At 35.0% G+C, this 23,178-nt stretch overlaps 1 protein-coding gene across 5 annotated transcripts in view; it reads right to left on the bottom strand.

The window, feature by feature from the left end:
- The window catches only part of SCEL (sciellin), a 149,843-nt gene that overhangs the window by 78,902 nt on the left and 47,763 nt on the right, over positions 1-23,178 (bottom strand). For 4 of the 5 annotated variants that reach the window (XM_074191855.1, XM_074191859.1, XM_074191857.1 and 1 more), the window contains exons 6-9: positions 16,611-16,679; positions 15,933-15,971; positions 14,470-14,556; positions 11,455-11,520 (exon numbers count right to left, since the gene is read on the bottom strand). In XM_074191855.1, coding sequence (XP_074047956.1) covers positions 11,455-11,520; positions 14,470-14,556; positions 15,933-15,971; positions 16,611-16,679 — 261 coding nt within the window. The remainder of the gene's footprint in view (positions 1-11,454; positions 11,521-14,469; positions 14,557-15,932; positions 15,972-16,610; positions 16,680-23,178) is intronic. The other variant, XM_074191860.1, reaches the window with a different exon arrangement.

Genomic DNA, 23,178 nt, shown 5'->3' with positions numbered 1-23,178 from the left:
ATACTTGCTGTGAATCTATTGTATGCAAGGCCCAATGTCAATTATTGTGAAAAAATAAAGATTATCAGGACACAGTCCCTATTCTGTTAATAGAGAAAATGATCTAAACATGTATATAACATAAGGTAAAAGTGTAATAGCACACAAAAAAGACAAATGAATTAGGCTGGAGAGTAATCTCATCATGTAGAAGAGGCAGGGTAGGAGAGGGGTGTATGGTTCAGAGAAGAATCACTTGAATTGTTGTTCAAGTGATGTCTTGAAGGATGGGTAGTTTTTTCAATACTTGGAGATAGAGAAGAATGGAATGGAAATGAAAATTAAAAGGAAAGAAAAGGAATATATCATGAGCAGGGAAAAAAAAGTAGACAAAATAGCATTAGATATATTTAAACCTCAAAAAAAGGTTCAATTTGGCAAGACAATGGGGGTAAAGGAAAAATCCAGGAAGGAATTGTTGGACCAGATTCTGAAGACCTTTGAAAGGCAGGCTAAGAAAATGGTACTCATTTTTGAGACTTTTGAGAAAGAATGATCTCAGAAATGGGCAGTGGAAACATAATGGATCCAATTAGAAAACTACTGCAGTAGCCCAGGAGAGAAATAATTAAAAGTTTAAAAAATAATAATAGATATTTTTGTGATATTCTGGTGATAATAAGAATAGAAAGGAGGAAAGTCAAACAGACATAAATACCCAGGTATCAGGGTGATGGAACAGTCAAAGATAACTTGAAATTTACAAGTTCAGGAGGACAGTGGTGACATTCAAAGAAGGGATACAGCCTCTATATTCAATCTAGAGGCAACTAAGAGGAACAATGGATGGAGCACTAAACCTGGTATGAGGAAGTTCTGCATTAAGACTCTTCCTAGCTATGTGACTCTGGGCAAGTCACTAAATCTTTGTCTTTCTAAGGTTTCTCAACTGTAAGATTAAGATAATAATAGCACCTACTTTCCAGGGTTGTGAGGATCAAATTAGCTAATATTCATAATGTACCTTTAGCACAGTACCTAATAAATAAATGCTTATTTTCTTCTTCCCTTCAAACGATAAATTTACAATATTGTTCTTCTATAAGTATGGAGATATCTCACCTATAGTTAGGAATGTGAACCTGTTATTTAGTCTAAGAGGGGTGATGGCAGAGCAGTGTAGGGGGACCAGCAGGGGGAGAACTTCCTGATCATCTGCACTAGTTTAGTCCCTGAATTCTGATTCTTTGGAGATGGATATGTGCTCTGACTTCAAACTCGCAACCCCATCTACAAGGAGGTCACAAAATGTCCTAGTTACATCTAAGCCAAATTAAAATATAATTAGGAATATTTAACAAACTAAAAAATATATAATACAAATCATAGATAATTTTAATTTTTGATTTTCTAAGAGAATATATGACTACAAGGATGCTTCAATAGGGTATAATATCCATGGGAGAACTCTTCTCCCCCCCCCACTCTTCTTTTTTTCTTGGATTTCTAGCAATCAAAGGAGGAACTTTCTTCTTCACCTCCCCAAGGCTCATGGAAGTATGGATCTAGACCTAGCAGTATGAACATATGTTTACCTAGATGAACCTGATTCTAACCCTCAAGACCCTGGTTGCTCCTTCAGTTTTATGTTTCATTTTGTTTTTTTTCACTGAGCCCATATCACAAGAGTGATTCTGAAAGAAGGATCTTTTCATTCTTGGAAGCTACCTAGTAAGAACAGGAATCATCAGATTTCCTGAGTCAGTATTTCTAACCCACAAGAAAATTCTACGAATTTTCACAGAAGTTGACCACCAAGATGATATGGCAGATGAAGACTGAAAATCCAAGTCATGCCCTCTCTTTAATATCTCTGAACTTTGTGAGTTATTCAGACATTACAAATGCAAGGGGAATGAGTAGTAACTATTCAACAGTTACACAAAATTGTTTAGTGTTTTAACTATTTTTAATGTATATTTCTTAATCTTCTGTCTTTTAAGCATTTTTGTGGCAGAAGAAATATATAGTTTCATATAAATATTTTGTGCATTGGGGTGGTTAGGTGGTGTAGTGGATAAAGCACTGGAGTCAGGAGTACCTAGGTTCAAATCTGGTCTCAGACACTTAATAATTACCTAGCTGTGTGGCCTTGGGCAAACCACTTAACCCTGTTTGCCTTGCAAAAAAAAAAAAATATTTTGTGCATTAAGTATTTTTAGAATTCCTTTTTTATATTAATCCCTATTGAGATAGACCTGATTCAATCTTAAGTTTTGGTGTAAAAGACTTTCCCCTGATCTATGGAATGGTGACAGTAAACCAAAGACAGAGAAAGCCTGGTAAAATCTAATGCCTTGTTCTGGATCCCTCAGGAACAAAAGCAGTTCTTAAATCTAGCAATCCTTCCCCCCCTCTCGGCCCCCTCCCCCATGCCCCTGGCCTTCTTCTAGTCCCTGGTTGACAAAGATTTCAAAGTGAAATATAAATTGATCAAACATTTGAGGTAGCAAGAAGATAGCTCTTCATTTATTGAAAGTAATGAAATAAAAATTAAACAGTGCTTCAAAGTATAATAAAGAATAATGTCTATAGCCCTGAAAATAGGAATATTGTGAATGTTATATACTACTTATTTTAAAAATCAATTGATATTGATTAGCTATTTTTATTCATGGCTATGATTAAATAGCTCTGACAAAAGAAGGAAATGAGAAACCACTCCAGTATCTTTTCAAGAAAACCCCACGAACAGTATTAAAATGATAAAAATAGATGACATGGGAAAATGAGCCCCTCAGGTCAGAAGGTGTTCAACACACTACAGGGGAAGAGTAGATAACAACTAAAAGTAGCTTCAGAAAGAAGCAGCTGGATTAAAACTGAAAGGCAGCTCAGTGGCAGATGAGTCTGATGACAAAAACAAAGTCCAATGCTGTAAAGATCAATTCTGCAGCTCTGACATTCAAGTTATAGATCCAACCAAGGAAAAGAGAAAGATTCAAAGAAGTTTTCAATGGTAGACATTGTAGAGGATCTTCAGTGAAACTCTGTCTCTTTGGGGGGGAAAGGGGAAATAAAGCCCAGGAGGCAGGAGAGCAGGAAAATCATCAGGAGACTTTTAGCTACAGTGAAATTCAGGTCCCAACAGCTTAAAAACAGCAGAGGTCCCAGCAGCTAGATAGCAAGCCAGCAGAGAGGGTTCCAACCCCAAACAAAGTCTGAGCCCTGGGAATGCTGGAATAAAATTCAGGACTGGGTCAGGAACAAACCACTGCCAAGTCAGAACCTGGACATAAAGGAGGAAACAAACCTCTGCAAAGGAAAGCCTGGACTGCATGGACAACATCTTGGCCAACGACAAGCCAGGTATCAGACCCCAATCCCAGGAAAAAAAAAAAAACAAACTCTTGAATCTCTACTCTCTATACCCCAGGACCAGAGCTAAAATAGCCAAGATGAGCAAAAAAGCTAAAAGAGCTCTTGCTGTAGAAAACTACTTTATAGACAAAGATGGCAGCAATGCCATGTCTGAAGAAGAATTCAGTGAAAAATCACTCACAAGGGAAGTCTCAAAACAGTCTATGAATTGGATTCAAATCCAAAATCTCATTGAAGAGTTTAAAAAAGAATTCAAAAATCAAAGAAGAAAGGAAGAAGAAAAGTAGAAAAAGAAATGATAGTAGTGCAGGATAATTATGAAAAATTGATCATTTAAAAGGGAAACACAAAAGGTAATTGAAGAAAATAAAACCCTAAAAATTAGAATTGAACAACTAGAAATAAATGAATCTATGAGATTACAGGATTCATCAAACAAAATAAAAAGGCTGGAAAAAAATTGAAGAAAATGTAAAGTTGCTTTTAGGGAAAACAAATGGCCTAGAAAAGAGATGTAGGGGAGACAATCTATGAATCATCAGACTACCAGAAAGCCTAGATTAAAAAAAGAACCTGGAAAACATCATGCAGGAAATTATTAGGGAAAATTATCCAAATCTGCTAGAACAAGAAAACAATACAACCATTGAAAGAATATACAGAGGGGCGGCTAGGTGGTGCAGTGGATAGAGCACCAGCCCTGGAATCAGGAATACCTGAGTTCAAATTTGGCCTCAGACACTTAATAATTACCTAGCTGTGTGGCCTTGGGCAAGTCACTTAACCCCATTGCCTTGCTAAAATGAGAGAGAGAGAGAGAGAGAGAGAGAGAGAGAGAGAGAGAGAGAGAGAGAGAAAGAAAGAATATACAGAACCCTTCCAGAAAGAGACCCCAGGATAAAAACTCCAAGGGCTGTTATAACCAAATTCCAGAACTTTCAAATAAAGGAGAGAATACTGCAAGCAGAAAAAAAGAAAACAGTTCAATTACAAAGGAAGCACAATCAGACTCACATAGGACCTATCAGACTCTACACTGAAGGACCAGAGGACCTGGAATACCATATATCACAGGGCAAAGAACCTGAGATTACAACTGAGAATTTACTACCCTGCAAAATGCAGAATATTGTCAGGGGAAAAGATGGATGTTCAATGAAATAAAGGACTTCCAGAATTGGAAGACCAGAACTGAACAGAGAATTCATTCTCCAAATACATGACTCAAGAGTTGCATGAAAAGTTTAATGAAAAGGGGAAGAAAAAAAACAAAACAAAACAAATGTTAGTCAAGATGATCAAATTGTATACAACCCTAAAAGGGAGGATATAACACTTCTAATTCTTGAGAACTTTACTTCTCTTAGGATAATTAAAAGGTTGAATATAATTGAGGAGACTGGTCTTAAAGGATATGGGTGTAGTTGGGTCTTGTCTTTCCACTGCAGAGGTCCAAGTTGACATCACTATATTTGAGACAAAAAGCCCCTGATGAAAAGCAGAGGTGTTAACTTTAAACTTAAGTGTCTCATTATTCTTTGACCCACTTTAATTCTGCAGGGTTGACAAAGCTTAGAACTTTCTCTGATGAGGGCATCATAAACTGGGCTGTCCTAAGGCTCCCACAACTTACAATCATTTGTAAAGTTCTTAAGTGAGACCTCCAGAGTCTTCCAGTACTTAGAACCCTTTAAGATTCTTGTAGTTAATTAAATTACTGATGACAATGAGGACAAAGTTAATCAGTTCTTCTAGAAATAACAGCCCCCCCTTAAAAAAGATGTCACATTCATCATAGTAGATTGGAATACAAAGTTGTAAATCAAAAGAAAATTGGAGTAACAGCCAAATTTGGCCTTAGAATACAAATGAAGCATAGTGGAGGCTAAGAGAGTTTGGTTTTAGCAAATGTTCTTTTTCAACAACTCAAAAAGCAAATCTATTCATGGCTGTTACCAGATCATTAATATAAAAATCATTGATTATATGCTTTGCAATCAATGGTAAAGAAATTCTATACAGTCAGTTAAAAAAGACCTGGAACTGACATGGCCTAGATTATGAGCTTCTTAGTACAAAATTCAGGCTTAACTTGGAGAAAGTAGGGAACTCCAAAAGATCACATAGATATGACCTAAATAACATCCTTTATGAAGCTAGAATTAAATACAAGAATCACCTCCCTAGCAAAACTGAATATAAGGAGAAAAAAAATGATAATCAATGAATTAGAGGATTTTCAAGTATTGCTAATGAAGAGACCAGAACTGAATAGAAAATTTGACTCTCAAATAACAAGAATCAAGAAAGATTTAAGTTAAACTATTTATGTTCCTATATGAGAAGATAATATTTGTAACTAATTAGAACTCTATTATTATTAGGGCAGTTTGAAGGAGTATATATATGACATGAATATGAGTTGACTATGATGGAATTATATTAAAAATAAAATAAAGGGGTGATAAAAAGGGATGACATAGAAGGGAGAAGTAGGATGGGATAAATTATCTCACATAAAAGAGGTGCACATGAGCTTCAACAGAAGAGGAGAAGATGCAGAAGTTGGGGGGCAGGGATAGATAAAACTTGACCCTTTTCTCATTGGAATTTAGCTCAAAGAGGGAATAAGACACACAGTTGGTTTTGAAATCTATTTTGCCCTATAGGGAAATGAGGGGAAGGGATAAGAATAAGACAAGCTGGAGGGTGGATTAGGGGAGGTAGTAGTCAGAAATAAAATACTTTTGAGGGGTGGAAAGGTAGAGAGAGAGAGAGAGAGAGAGAGAGAGAGAGAGAGAGAGAGAGAGAGAGAGAGAGAGAGAGATAAATGGGGGGGGATTGTAGAATGGAGGAAATACACAGCTATTAATTATAACTGTGACTAGAATGAGCTCACCCATAAAATGGAAGCAGATAGCAGAGTAGAATGCATAATTTAGACATAAAGGATAATGTCAAAAACAAATTAGTGAATGTGGAAAAGTATATCTTTCAGATCTAAGGATAAGGGAAGAATTTATGAGCAAACAGAAAAGAGAACATTATGGGACATAAAATGGTTAATTTTGATTACATTGAATCAAAGCAGAAAACTGGGGAAGGGAATATATATATATATATATATATATATATATATATAAAACAAATATAGAGAGAAGTCTGTATATGTGTGAGTCAAATTTATGAAATATGAATCATTTCCCACTTGATAAATGGTCAAGGATATGAACAGTTTTCAGATGAATAAACTAAAGTCAACTATAATCATTTGAATAAATGCTCTAAATCACTATTGACTGGAGAAATGTGATTAAAAACAACTCTGACTCACACAAATAAAATCAGATTTAAATAAGTGGGCAAATATCAACTGTTCATGGATAGGCTGAACTAATATAATAAAAATAACAATTCTACCAAAATTAAACTACTTGTTTAGTGCCCTACCAATCAAAATTCCAAATAATTACTTAAATGAGTTAGAAAAAAATTATAAGTAAATTCATATGGAGAAATAAAATGTCAAGAATCTCCAGACATTTAATGAAAAAAAAGTACAAAAGAAGGTAGCTTAAGCCCTACCAGATCTAAAATTATATTATTAAGTATCAGTCATCAAAACTGTCTGGTATTGGCTAAAAAATAGAGTGCTGGATCGGTGGAACAGACTAGGTGCAATAGCAGGAAATGATTATAGTAATCTGCTGTTTGATATACCCAAAGAGTCCAGCTATTGGGATAAAAACTCTCTCTTCGATAACAACTATTGGGAAAATTGGAAGCTAGTATGGCAGAAACTTGGATTAGACAACACCGCCTCACACCCTATACCAAGATGAGAGCAAAATGGATACAGGATTTAGACATTAAAAAAACAATATTATAAGCAAACTAGGAGATCAAGGAATAGTTTACCTGTCAGATCTATGGAAAGGGAAGCAGTTTATGACCAAGGAAGAGATGGAGAACATCATTAAAAACAAACTAGACAATATTGATTACATTAAATTAAAAAGCTTTGGAACAGACAAAACCACTGTAACCAAGATCAAAACAATTGTAGTAAATTGGGAAACAATTTTTACAACTAGTATTTCTGACAAAGGACTCATTTCTAAAATATACAGAGAACTGAGTCAAATTTTTTTTTAAAAAAACCATTCCCCAATTGAGAAAGGCTCAAAGGCAATTTACAGATGAGGAAATCAAAGCAATCCATAGACATATGAAAAATTGTTCTAAATCACTAATTATTAGAGAAATGCAAATTAAAGCACCTCTGAGGTACCACTTCACACCTCTCAGACTGGCCAATATGACCAGAAAGGACAATGATCAATGTTGGAAGGGATGTGGGAAATCTGGGACACTATTACATTGTTGTTGTTGGAGCTGTGAACTCATCCAGTCTTTCTGGAGAGCATTTTGGAATTACACCCAAAGGGCAACAAAAATGTGCATACCCTTTTGATCCATCAATACCACTAACTGAGTCTATATCCTGAAGAGATTATGAAAAAGGGTAAAAACATCACTTGTACAAAAATATTCATAGCACCACTGTTTGTGGTGGCAAAGAATTAGAAATTAAGTGAATGTCCTTCATTTAGGGGATAGCTTAAAAAACTGTGGTATAAGTATGTGATGGAACACTGTTGTACTATTAGAATCCAGGAGGGATGAGAATTCAGGGAATCCTGGAAGGACTTGCATGAATTGATGCTAAGCAAGATGAGCAGAACCAGAAGAACATTGTACACCCTTACAGCAACATAGGAGTGATGGTCAACCTTAATGGGCTTGCTTATTCCACCAGTGCAATAATCAGGCACAATTTTGGAGTATCTGTGATGGAGAATACCATTTTTGTTCAGAGAAAGAATTGTGGGGTTTGAGCAAAGACCAAAGACTATTACCTTTAATTGCAAAAACAAATAAAACCATTATCTTATTATGTTATGTAATTTTGCTATCTCTTATACTTTATGTTTCTTCCTTAAGGATATGTTTTCTCTCTCATCACATTCAACTCAGATCAATGTATACCATGAAAACAATGTAAAGACTAATAGACTGCTTTCTGTGTGGGGGTGGGGGTGGTGGTGGAGGGAAGGAAGCGAGATTAGGGGAAAAAATATAAAATTCAAAATGAATAAAATATTTCTTTTAAAAAACACAAATAAAAAATAAAACAACTCTGAGTTATCACCTCACACCTATCAGATTGGTTAATATGGTTGCAAAGGAAAATGACAAATTTTAGAGGGAATGTGGGAAAATTGGGTTAGCAAACTCTATCAGTAAAGTAGGGAACTGATTCAACCATTCTGGAGAGGAATTTGAAACTGTACCTAAAAAACCTATAAAACTATGCATACCTTTTGAACCAGTAATACCACCATTGGATCTGTATCCTAAAGAAATTTTTTAAAAAGGAAAATGACCAATGTATACAACAATATTCATAGCAGTTCTTTTAATTGGCAGAAAAGAATTGGAAGTTGAGGGGACAACCATCTTTTGCTGAATGACTGGGCAAGTTGTGATACCTAATAATGATGGAATGCTATTATGCAATAAAAAAGTCAAGTAGGAAATATCCACAAAGCTGGAAAGAATCATATGAACTGATGCAATGTGAAGTGAGCAGAACCAGGAAAACATTGCACATGGTAACAATAATATTGGGCAATAATCAACAGTGAATGACTTAGCTATTCTCAGAAGTACAATGATTTAAGATAATTCTGAAAGACTTTTAAAGAAAAAATGCTATCCACTCCCAAATTAAAAAAAGAATGCAGATTGAAACATCCTTTTTTAAAAAAAAAAACTTTCTTGAGGCAGCTAGGTGGCACAGTGGATAGAGTACCGGCCCTGGAGTCAGGAGTACCTGAGTTCAAATCTGACCTCAAACACTTAATAATTACCTAGCTGTGTGGCCTTGGGCAAGCCACTTAACCTCATTGCCTTACAAAAACTAAAAAAACAAAACAAAACAAAAAAAACTTTCTTATTTTCCTTTGTTTCCTATTTGTATTTTTATTCACAACATAACTAATATGAAAATGTTTTACATGACTGCACATGAATAACCTATATCAAATTGCCTGTCTTCTCAATGAAGGGTAAAAGAAGAAAGGAAAAGAATTTGAAACTCAAAAAATATTTTTAATGAATGGGAAAATTGTTTTACAAGTAATTAGAAAAAGAAAAAGAAAATTAGAGATATTAAAGGACTATTTCATACAAAATAGGCATGATAAAATTGCAGGGACTTAACAGAAGTCGAATAGATTAAGAAGTGGCAAGAATACACAGAAGAACTATACAAGAAAAATTTTAACAACATTGATAAATGATCTAGAGCCAGAAATCCTGAGGAATGAAGTCAAGTAGATTATATGACTTTTGCTACCAATTAGGCTAGTGGAGGTGACAGAATTCTAGCTGAACTATTTAAAATCCAAAAATGATGGTAGTATTAAAATGTTGCACTCAACATACTAGCAAATTTGTAAAACTCAAAAGTGAATACTGGATTGGAAAATATCAAGTTACATTCCAACCCTAAAGAAGGGCAATACCCAAGAATGTTCAAATTACCAAACTTAATATAATTGTGCTCATCTCACAAGCAAGCAAGGTTTTACTTATTAATAGTTTGCAGAACAGGTTTCAGCAATATGTGAACAGAGAAATTATCAGAACAGGCTGATTTTCAGAGACTGAGGAACTAGAGACCAAATTACCAACCTTGACTACTCTAGAGCCTTTGACTGTATGAATCACAACAAAATGTGGCAAGTCCTCATATATTAAATACTTGACCATCTTTCATCTTGTCTCTGTGGAGCTAGTGTAGAAGTCAAGAAGCAATAATTAGAACTGGACTGGAAGAATTGATTGGTTTAAGATTAGAAAAGGAGTATGACAAGACTGTATATTGCCAAGTTATTTAACTTATATGCAGAATGTATCATATGAAATGCCAACATGGATGAATCGAAAGTCAGAATTAAGGTTGCCAGGAGAAATATCCATAATTACAGATATGTAGTTATTATCACTCTGATGACAGAAAAGGAAGAATGAAGAAGCCTCTTGAAGAGGGAGATAAAGGGGAGTGTAAAAGTTAATTTAAAGTATAGCATCAAAAGAATTAAGATCTTAGCAACTTGGTCCCACCTCTTCCTGACAAATAGAGGGAAAAGATGGAATCAGTGTTAGATTTTAGATTCTTAGATGCAAAGATCCCTGCAGATAGCAACTGCTGCCATGAAATCAAAAGTCTCTTGCTCCTTGGAAGGAAAGTATAGCAAATCTGTATCTTATACTAAAAAGCAGAGACATCATCTTGCTGATAGAGGTCTATATATTCAAAATTATGGTTTTTTCCAATAGCAATGTATGGCTGTGAGAGTTGGAATATAAGGAAAGCCGAGTGTCAAATCACAATTTTGAATTTTTGTGCTAAAGAAGACTTTTAGGGGTGGTTAGGTGGTGCAGTGGATAAAACACCAGCCCTGGAGTCAGGAGTACCTAGGTTCAAATCCGACCTCAAACACTTAATAATTACCTAGCTGTATGGCCTTGGGCAAGCCACTTAACCCCATTACCTAGCCAAAAAAAAAAAAACCTAAACAAATAAAATAAAATAAAATAAAGAAGACTTTTAAGAAGACTTGGACAGCAAGGTCAAATCAGTCAATATTTAAAGAAATTAATTCAGGCTATTCACTGGAAGGTCAAATACTGAAGCTAAAAAAGCTTAAATACCTTGTCCACATGAGAAGAAGGGACTCTAGAAAAGATACTAATGTTGGGAGAGATTAAAGTCAAAAGGAAAAGAGAACAGCAGAGGATGAGATAGATAATATCATGAAAACAATGAATATGAACTTGGTCAGGCTTTAAAATAGTAGAGGACAGAAGAGCCTGAAATTTTACAATTCATGGGGTCACAAAGAGGAACCAATTGAATGACTGAACAGCAAAAATATTTCAAAATATCTCAAATAACAGTTTTAAAAAATAGAACAAACTCTCCTATAAAATTACCCAAAAATGAGCTTTGACTTTCTTCCTTACCTTCCATTTCCTGCTGCATTCTGAGTGGTGGAATATCCTGGAGGAGGTGGTGGAAACCAGGATTGTCTGTTAAGAAATAACATATGCTATAAACAGAATGTTCAGAAGATCTGATCCCAAAGCCACTTCTTTTTAGGATCAACTTACAGCATTTGGCAGTCAAAAAGGCAAATTATTTTATGTTCGTTTATTCTTTGTAAGTCCCAATTCTTGTAAATAAAATGGAAAATTCCCATGATACATTCATGCTCTCTTTATTGAAATCAATTTTCTGGTTTTCTTTGACAATAAATAATAAGACATTGTAGTGATGATAGTGTCAGGAAAAAAAACTGAAAATGTAAAGAATCAAACTCAGAACTAAATAGTGTTACTTTTAGTGCAGAAAACTTTTTGCCAATAAAAAATATTAAACCTCACTTAATCATCCTTTGGACTGACAAGAGCAGCTGAGAGGTCCAGCATAAAGTTTAAAGGGCAAAGCAATAAAGAAAGTCCAAAGGATGATAGACAGGAAAATGAGGATTCTAGAAAATATACTAGATGGAAAACAATTGCAAGGACTAAGGATGTTTAATCTGGAGGGAGATCAGGGCAACCATAATAGTTATTTTCAAATACTTGAGAGGTTGTCATGTTGTAAGAGAAGTATTTTTATCACAACAAAGGAGAAAAGTAGGACAAATGGGTGAAAATTATATTGATTCAAATATTTTGAAATATTAAATGTCCAAACTGATCAGTAATGATTCACAATGTAGTAAATTTCCAGCCAATGATGGTATTGAAGTAAAGGCTAGGTGATCATGTTTGAGGAGTATTAGAGAAGAGACTCCTGCTTTGGATAGCCAATTAGACTAACAGACTTGAGAGGTCCCATGTATCTCTAGACTTTAGGAGTTAAAGAGCCAAGGTTACCAAGTTATAGTGCTGGGCTGAGCTGACTAAAGCAATTTATTTTTAATCTCCCAAGAAATGCAATAGTAACAGGCATAAGAACTAGGCATAAGTCAGCATTGTCTCTTTTATTAATAGCATTTACTTTTTGGCCCTTTAATACTGTACTGTTGGAATTACTCAGTCCTTTCTTCTACTCTGGCATTAATGGATCTATTTACTGCTCTGTGCCTATTGGACAAATGGGTCTTATCAAAGGTAGCAAAGGCATGTGGATAAAAAGCTGGCATTGTAGTCAAGGAAACCTCTTCAGCAGGTTAACTCCTCAGTGCTCTAGGTAACTCTCTAAGACTATCAGTTACAGAGAAGATTCAGACCTACATTGCTAGAGTTATCACTGGAAACTTTTTACAAAAGTGAAATTACAGGTCCAGCTCCTATCCCCATCTTACCATAAAAGCAGGACCTAATTAGAGAAGATGGTAATAATTGCAGGAACACATAAATTTTTACTCAAGATTCCCATATTCCCATATTTACATACATAGATATATATGTATATATATATATATATATATATATATATATATATATTTGGCAAAATCCTTAATTGTACCTTGATTATAACTAGCCAATCTATAAATACCACTTAGGTGGCATGATTTAAGGGCTCTTGGAAAAGGTTTACTTGCATCCAAGATTTCTGCCCTACTAGAATTACATAATGATCTATGTTTCTACCATCATTATTATTTAGAAATTTAGGGCAATTCCTCTAGAAAGTTCCTATTAAGGTTTATGGTATCAAAGAACAATCTATTAGGAGGCCAAAGATGTGGATTCTAGTTCCAATTTATTAATTTGCTTTATCCAAGATTTAATTGAACTTAAGAGTTAGAAGTCATTCTAAGATGAGAGAGCTAGCACTAGCAGGTAACTCAAAGGCCATATAATTCAACCTCCCTTCCCCTTTTTTAAAGATGAAATATCGAGTGACTTGCATTCCATAATTCCTCAAAACTTGTCTTTTCTATAATTCTCATAAATTACCAACAATCCATCTCCTATCCCTGTGCTTTTTTCATTAGTTGCCTCTTTCTAGGCCTGAAGTGAATTTCTTCTTATATCCATTTCATAAAGTCTTACTATTGCCTTAAGATATATCTTAGGCATAATTTTTCTTATTAGAACCTCTCTTTTGGGGGGGGCAAGGCAATGGGGTTAAGTGGTTTGCCCAAGGCCACACAGCTAGGTAATTATTAAGTGTCTGAGGCTGGACTTGAACTCAGGTACTCCTGACTCTGAGGCCAGTGCTCTATCTACTGTGCCGCCTAGCTGCCCCCCCTTAAAACCTTTCTTGCTCCCCACAATTGCCAGTGTTCTCCTCCCAAACCATCTTATGTTTGATCATTTTGTGCATATATATTTATATACATGCAAATATCAGCTTGATATTTATGCTACATAAATTTTTATTTGTTTTTATTGCCCGTAGTACAATACTAGTAAAGCTTTTTTCATTCTTTGGTATTTATATTTCTAGTTCCTAACACAGACCCTGACACTTAATAGACAATAAAGATATGTTGATTGATTAATTATTGATAGTCTAAGGTCACTCATATCATAAGCATAAAAGATAGGCTTTGAATCCTAATCTGAAACCAATGTCTACACCCCTAAACCAGGCTGCTCAGAGATCTAATTGAAATCCAAATGATAATTTTACAAATGAGGAAATTAAAGCTTAGAAGACTAAATGAAAAACTAAATTTCTCATAACTAGAGATAGAACCTTATCTAGAACTCATGTCTTTCTTCATAACAAAATACTCCTCCTCATATGATACCACACTTCTTCCCATTGGGCAGGAAATGGGGAGGGTAGCAATAGGTGAGACATCACCAGAGCATAGGTGAGCATTTGGGAGTCACAGAAGACTATAAAAATAGAGAAACTGGGAATGAAGAAGAGAGGGGAGAAGATAAAAAGACAAACTTGAAATGTCCATTCCTGAGGAGCCCTATTTACATAGCCAATAGAGAAGTACTTTGATTTAGAAGGACAACTAAATTTTTAGAAAAATGTTTTTCCAATGAAAAATAAACCCTGAATACCTTTTTTTCTTTACAGGAGTTGTGATGGGAATAGCAGCAGCAGTAGTGCTTGTAGTGGTGCTAGTGTTCCAAGAAGCTCCGGGTAGTCTATATTTGAAAAGAAAATGTTTGGAGTTTTTGTTTATTTGCTTGCTTTGAGGAACTCAGACAAGTCATGGTTGATAGTAGCAACTGGGTTAAAGTGAGGAGATCAAGTTAAAAGAAGACATCCTTATTTTTTGTTTTTAAACTCTCTCTCTCTCTCTCTCTCTCTCTCTCTCTCTCTCTCTCTAAACCTCCAACCACTAGAAAACACCAACTATAGTACTTGGCCTCTTCACCTACCCTTGAGAAACACTGGTTTTACATTAAATATGATTGGAAATAATCAAGGATAGGTTGTGGAGTAGGGAGAGGGAGGGGAGAAAGATATTGGATAGCAATAGGAAGACTCCCTAAATGAACATGAACAACAAAAAAATTAATGCACAAAAATAATAAATGAACAAAGGGACAGATACAAATAATCTTAAAAGTTTGTTCATTTTATATATAAATTACAAATTTTCCTTAAAAGGAAAGTTCATAACAATAGTTCACATTTTGTTAAACAAGCTTCATGTTCTTTAAACACTGAAAATTTTATTTTAAAAGAAAGAAGGAAATATATTAATACTGAGAATTAAGTAATTAATTAAAATTTGTCCTGACAAGACCTTTTCACATCTTCCATTCATACATTTTAGGCAATACTCATTTTATCTAAGGCACCCTTTATGGAGAACCATAATTTTGGAGTCCCCTTTCTATTAATAAAAGAATTGCAGGGAAGTGAAGTTAGGTAAGAAGGAGGTAGTGATGGTAGCCAAGAACACCATGCAACTGAAAAGCATTAAAAGTCAATGACCAGTAGAAAAGAATGAGGAAGAAGGGGGAAGGGATGATCAATTCATAGGTCTAGAGTTTGAAAGAACCTCAGATCATCTAATCTAAGCCCTTCATCTTAAAGATGAAGAAACTGAGGTTTCAGGGAGGTTAAGAAAGATGCCCAATGTCATCCAGGCTGTTAAGTATTAGAGGTAGGATTTGATGGGAGGAGAGAGGAAGGAGAGGAAGCAAAAAAGAAAAGGAGAAAATTAGAGAGGAGAGTGAAAGGAAAGAGAAGAGAGGAAGGCAGGGGAGGAAGGGTGAGAAGGAGAGGAGGTAGGAGAAGAGAAGAGGAAAAGGGAGGGGAAGAGAAAGAAAGAAAAAGGGAAAGAGGGGAAAGAAGGAGAGGGGGGGAAAGAGGAGAGAGATATGGGAAAGGGGGTAGAGAAGAGAGAGAAAAACCAGGAAGAGAGAGAACCCAGATTTCATTCCTGAAAATGTTTATTTAAATTGTATAAAAATGATATTGTTAATGTAGAAGTTGAGAATAGGCAGTACCTTGAATAAACATACAAAGATTATGCTCTAAAATATAGTTTCAGGAGAAATATACATACGGCTTTGTTGCTTCTGATGTTCTGAATGTGGACAAGCCTCTGATGGGGGGGAAAAACATCAAAGTTAAAGAAATAAACAAGTGGTAACAAGGAATAATTAATACCATCTGTGTTATAATCATCCATATTTTGATTGTTCAGTGTAATGATAGGTTAGAAAATTTTTGAATGGAGGAAAGAGGAAAGTGCAAGTATTTAGATAAATACCAAGAGATGGCTTCCCTAACTCAGATGTATCTTTTGAGAATCTCCAAAGAAGTCTTTTTTTCCCTCCCCCCCAAAAGAGCTGCTTCTGTTTTTTTACCAAATGTCTTTATTTGCTGTGCAGCTGTGTTCAATCATTTCCTTGGTAATGAGAATGTAAAAATCTGCATTTACATGATTTTTTGTCAATATTCTTGCTGCCAGAATATTTTCTAAAGTAATATTCATGTGCTAAATGTAATGAATTCCAGAATTGGGTTCATTTGACTTTCAAAAACCCCACAAAGTTTTCCTTTTCCTCTGATCATGGACCTGAAATAAAGGCCATACACACACACATGAACCTTTACACATACTTTCTTTATGAGACCTAATGGAAAACATTTAGTAAGAATGGAGCATTACAAATTGATAGGTAAGTCTGAGAAGAATCATATACTTGAACCTTTTCCCAAGGTTAGTAAATACTTGTACCTATTAGTTAGTCGGTTATCCAAGGTATTGGCTTTATAAGTTTTAGCAGCATCATTTCTGTCTGAAATCCTTTATGAAGAAACATAAGACAAAAGTCTTGATAAGCATTTAGTTTTCATGACCCTTTCAAATTCTTTTTTTAAAGTTAAAATCATTTAAAAACATAATTCTCTCTCAATGAGAACCATTTTTAAAAATGTGGTCTCTTTCCCTTTTCCTCCCCCCCCCCCCCCCCCCCCCCCCCCCCCGCCTCCATCCAACCAATTTCAGGTCTTATTAAGTATATCTCAGATCTTCATTTTCTCTAGAACCTCTGTAATAACTTGAGACTGAGCTCAGTAGGAACTGAGCAAAACTAATCCCTTCCCTTTTCCCAGAGTATGAGGTGATGTGAGGGGGGCACCCTTAGTTAGTTGGTTAGTTAATAACAACTATTATTTGATTTTTCAGAATTATTTCACACTATTTCTCTTCATAGAGTATGGTACAGCCAATGTAAATCATTCACTGCTGAATGGACAGCTTCCATGTTTTACTGCCATTCCTCATGCCTGGGAATGATCACCCTCTTCCTCCTCTATTCACCTGTTGAAACCCTAATTTTTTTTTCCTAAGGGCCAAATTATATTCGTTACCATGTCACATACTGGAGTCATCATGAAAACATTATAAGTATCTTGAATGTCATGTCTGACCAATGAAAATAGTTCTAGTATAAATACAGTAATAGTAGGGAGAATGGGTGGAGAAGTAGTTTCATGGAAGTGGTGATAGGACTCCCATTTTTCTCCTTTCATGAAAGGGGCAACCCCCACCTATCTGACCCAATAAAACCTGCATATTGTATGGATACATATTTTAGTAATAAACAATTCTAAACACAAACTCTACCCAGGAGCCAAAACAGGATTAAAGAGAACTAGGCCCAGGAAAGAATTATTTCAGGTCAGTCTGTATTCTTGATATCCCATTGCTCCATAATGATCTTTTGTGCAGTCAGTTAACTTGTATAAGTAGAAAAAAGCCAAATGTTTCCAAGACAGAAAATGGGATTCTTCTAATACATTCCTACCTTGAGAAAATAATAGAAGACAATGATATTTATGCATTCTGTGGTTTGAAAAGCTACATAAAAGTGAATAGTGTAGGTAGGTGTATTTTTTTTCTTCCTCATGCACTCTACCTCTTTCTTCTTGTTTGGAGAATAAGGACATTGTGGTGATACCCCTCCCTTTCCTCCTAACTCCCTAGAGAGGAAAATTGCAAGGTTCAGAAGATAAATGCTTCTGATTTTCTAAATTCAGAATTTCAAGTTTACTCAGCAAGGTGAATACTCTTTGAGTTTATCATGGAAACGACTATTATAATAACTGATATTTATTTAGTGATTTTAAGTTTGCAAAACACTTTAATACACTTTTTAATTTAAACTTCAAAATAATCTTGTAAGATAGATATTATAGTTATTAATTTCCCTATTTTACAGATTGGGAAATTGAAGAAGTTATATCTTTTCTCTAAGATCTCATTATTTTTAATCTAAAAAGACTCTCTTGTTCCAGTTGTCCAAACATAAACATCAATTCACCTCAGTTAGATCAGTCTAATGAAAAACAATTTGAAATTAAATAGAAAGCTCTTCATATTATATCTTTGACTCAGCAATACTACTACTACTACTGCTCATGTACCCCAAGGAGGTCAAACACAGAAAGAGAAGTTGTCTGTGTGTGTGTGTGTGTGTGTGTGTGTGTGTGTGTGTGTGTGTGTGTGTGTGTGTAAGCAAAATATTCATTGAAGTACTTTTTGTGGTAGCGCTCAATTGGAAAGATAGATACCCAGAGATTAGGGAATGGCTAAACAAATTGTAGTATATTGATATAATGAAATATTGCTAAAAGTCATGAAATATTCTTAAAAGTAGGATAAAGAGCAAAGAAAACACAACTAGGAAAATAATGTGCAGGAAAATTACACTAGAAACAAAGCAACTGAGCTAGGGCTAAAAGCAATGACCAATTTTGACTCAAATGGATAAATTTCACATTGTTCTCCTTTTGGGTAGTGAGGTGAAAGATTCCAGATACAGCATCTTTTTGAGTACCTTACTTTTTGAAGTTGATAAAGCTAACATCCTCATGCAATTGAGCTAATTCCCATTTCTATTGGTGATGATTTATGAATTTGTCCTCAACTAAACTTTGCTCCAAAAGTAATCAAAACATATTTTCATTCTAAATGATAAATATCTTCACCTCCCTGTTTCCAAAAGATGTTTGTTATTATATAAATTATGGATAACAATCTACCAAAATAAAATATTACAAGCTCATGGGACATTTAGGACATGGTGTTAAAAAGCTCATGTTCACAGTAACATTTTGGACAGTTCTGGTAGGAAATATAATTTTTAAAAAGATGAGTCTTATTAATACGTGTCACTGCCTTCATGAAGCCTTCTCTGCCAACCAAAAGTAATCTCTTCTTCCTCTGAATGGTAAGAATACTGTCACTCTCTTATGACATTAATTATATATATATATTATATATTTTTTCTTTTATAATCATAGTATCTCTCTCTCTTCTTTCCTCTTAATCTTGTGAGATTGGAAATTACTAGAAATTATTTAATTTTTGTACCCTAACACCTATCAAGAGGTTTTATACATGGTAAGCACTTGATAAGTTTTTAAATGAGAAAAATTTTTTGCTAATACCATTAAGTCTACTAATTAGCATTTATCCAATACCTAATGTGTATCAAGTACCATGTTAAGCACTGTAGATTCAAAGAAAGACAAAAGAGAGTCTTTCAAGTATAATGGAAAAGATAACATGAAATCAATTATGTACAAGTAAGATATATATATATATATATATATATATATATATATAGAGAGAGAGAGAGAGAGAGAGAGAGAGAGAGAGAGGACAAACTGGAGATAATCACTAAAGGGAAGACATTAACGTTAAGGACAAACAAGATTTCTTGTAGAAGATGAATTTTTAGTTGGGAGTAAACCAGTACAATTTTCTTATAATTTCCCTAACAACAAAAAGAGTGAGGACTGTTTAAAAGAATCCTTTCAAGTGGATAGAGCACTAGCCCTGGAGTCAGGAGGACCTGAGTTCAAATTTGATCCCAGACACTTAATAATTATCCAGCTGTGTGGCCTTGGGCAAGCCATTTAACCCCATTTGCCTTGAAAAAAAAAAAAACCTAAAAAAATGAATAAAATAAATTGTCATAGGAAGATTCACCTGGCAGAAGAAGATACCAGACACTGAGGTCCTTTCTCAAGTTAAACTGCCTAGCATTCCAATATTACTACAGAGAGTGCAATTGAGATGGACTGGACGCATTGTTAGAATGTCAGACTATTTTATGGAGAACATACACAGAGGAAGCACACAAAGGAGTCAGAAGAAGCAATACTGAGAAACCCTGAAGGTCTCATTGAAGAACTTTAGAGTTAACTGTACAGTATGGGAGACACTGGCACAGCACTGCCCTCATCAGTGAGGGTGCTGCACTTTAGCAGAATTGAAGCAACTCAAAGGTAATATGACATCTGTAAATTTAGAGTACCCACCCCAGGTATTCACATGGAATGTCTGTGCCCAACCCATGGTAGAACTTTCTGAACTAGTATTGGTCTGATCAGCGACAGTAGGGCATACCAAAAGTTTTGCTCTTTGATGATGAAGGACAAGAACCAACCAACCAAGGCAAGATAAGCAAATGACCCATCAAATAATTGTTCTTGTTTTCAGACAACTTCCAAAACTTCTTTATTCAACTCTCCAGGGAGGGCCACTGTCCATTTAACTGCAGCTAGAATATTAACTTACTAAGAATAAATGAAAAGTCCTACACTTAGATTTTGAAAATTCTTTTCATAACTACAAAATGAGAGAGGCATGGTGAGACATATTAATATGCAAAATATTTGTATGTTTTAATGTGCTAAAAGCTCAATGAGTCAGAAGTGTGATATTGCATAGCCCCCAAAATCTAATGTAATCTTACAGTGTCTTAAGGGATGTTTAACGTGCAGGAGTAGGAAAGTGCAAGGCACACTTGTATTTAGCTATGATTACACTCTATCTGACATATTATGTTCAGTTTTAGATGTCAAGTTTTAGGAAGAACATCAAATCAAATGGAGGCTACCTAGAAGGCAGTGACTGGGATGCTAAAGTACTTAAAGAAAATGTCATATGAGCATTGACTGGATATGTCTTTTGTTGCTGTTTTTCAGTCATTGTCAGTCATGTCCGATCTCATTTGGGATTTTTTTCCCCACAAAGCTGTAGTTTGCTATTTTCTTCTCCAGCTCATTTTACATGTGAAAAATTAAGGCAAACAGGGTTGCATGACTCACTCAGGGTCACATAGCTAATAAGTCTGAGGTCAGATTTGAACTTAGAAAGATGAGTCTTCCTGACTTCAGGCCAGAATTCTATCCTCTTCAAGAACTTGCTCTAACCATGCAGGCTGGCAACTTCTCTACAATTTAGAATCCTGAAGAGTTTCCTAAAGTACTAAGTTCAGTCAGTACTCTTTAGTACTTGCCCAGGGTTCCATAACTAGTATGTGTTAGAGGCAGGACTATAACCCAGGTCTGTCCAACTCTGAAGCTTGTTTTCTACTCATTATACCATACTTCTAATTATATGCATATGGTCATATTTTCCTTTTTTTTAATTACAATTTTTTTTCATTATTTGGGTCTTAGAATTTTGCAACTAAAAATACTTTTCTCCTTACTCTGAGCAGAAGTGAATATTTCAATATGTAAATGAATACATTCTTACATTTTGACTTTGTTAGCTAACCTTGAAAAAGTATTTACTTTGTTTTCAAGCTCTCATAGCCTTCAATTAATTACTGCAATCAAAAAGCTGAAAGCTAAGATAAGAGATAACACAGTTACTGGGACTCTCAAAATAGGATGAAGTATCTCTAACATGTATTAAACATGAAATTTTTTATAAACAAAAATGAAAAACTGTGGAGCCATCTTTGATAATTGCCATTCGACCACTCTAACTGGGACTTGGATTTGAAGGACTGCAGAGCCCTGATTCTATCTCCAGCCCTCCTGAGGCTGTAGGAAATATATTTTAATAAATATTTTGTCAGACAAGTCTTATGCATAGACTTTTTCCTTTCCTCCTTAACATACATGCTTAGTTGCTACTATTTGGAGAGGTATTCCCCACAAAATGTAAGAATTTACATTGAGAACCCTCAACTGCAGTGAGCACTTCCTAATTCAAGAATATACACTTAGTGAGAAGAGTTGGCCAAAGAAGGGAGTTTTAGTGTAGGCAGTCACAGATAAAATGAATAGAGGTGTAAGGTAGTAGATGATCACACCCTTTCCCTTAGCAATGTTAACATTGATTTGATTATTGCTTCCTGAGCAAGAGGTGCAAAGAGTTGCAGGTTAGGTAAGAAGTGTAATAACATGCTACAAGCTCAATGTGTCAATAGTGTAATATCAAGAAACACATGAGGGATTAAACACTGAGGTTCCAGTGGATAGCTGAAGAGAGTGAAAGATGGTCTAGGGATACCTAGATAGAGGCTGATGTGAGATGTGATTTATTCACCCTCCAATCCAGGCAATTCTTCTCCCAGACAAGTCTTAAAGAGGAATAGATTAACATTTTTCCATATGGTCCACAAAAGTGGTGTGAAATTTGCAAATATAGAAGTAAATTATATTATATCATTAGCAAATGTAGGAACCCCATCAAAATGGAAATAGTTAGTTTGATGGTATTGTTGGTGTTGTTGCCCATTGTTAACAAAGGACAACCATGACACCAAATGAATTATAACCCAACTTGCATAATGTAGTATGATCCATCCTTGATGAAGTCATGATGGTAAGGACTTCTTATAATCCATCATTTCTTTCTTTTCTACAGGGTCATTAACCATCGCTTTAATAATACCTAGAATTTTGTCAGTAAACCAAGTTAAGCTCATTGCCCTATAGCTTTCAGACCTCTCTCCTCTCTTTTTACTTTTTTTTTATTTTATTTAAGGCAATGGGGTTAAGTGGCTTGCCAAAGTTCACACAGATAGGCAATTATTAAGTGTCTGAGGTCACATTTGAACTCAGGTCCTCCTGACTCCAGAGCTAGTGTTCTATCTACTGCACCACTTAGCTGCCCTCTCTCTTCTCTTTAAAAAAAAATTAGAACACTTTCCTTTCTTCAGTGCTGAGATACTTTTTCCTACTTTTTATGTACTTTCTTTCATTTTTAGAAATTTAATTGATGCTTTTTTGCTTTTAAATCCCAATTCAATTCTAAATACATATTACTCATTCCCCTACCAGATCATCTATGACCTTTCAAATATCATTGACTGAGGTTCAACAATCATCTACCAATTCTTGCCTTACCCTGGTTACATAATTTGTCTAGCTCATAAACTGAATGCACCAAAGCAACGTAGCTACTTTCATATCTCCCTACTCATCTTTTTGTTTTGTTTTGTTTTTTCCCCCTACTCATCTTGTATTTTAAATTCTGAGTATTTTTTTCCAGC

Source organism: Macrotis lagotis, chromosome 6 (assembly GCF_037893015.1).
Source record: "Macrotis lagotis isolate mMagLag1 chromosome 6, bilby.v1.9.chrom.fasta, whole genome shotgun sequence".
NCBI lineage: Eukaryota > Metazoa > Chordata > Mammalia > Peramelemorphia > Peramelidae > Macrotis > Macrotis lagotis.
This window is presented reverse-complemented; position numbering and strand designations above follow the sequence as displayed.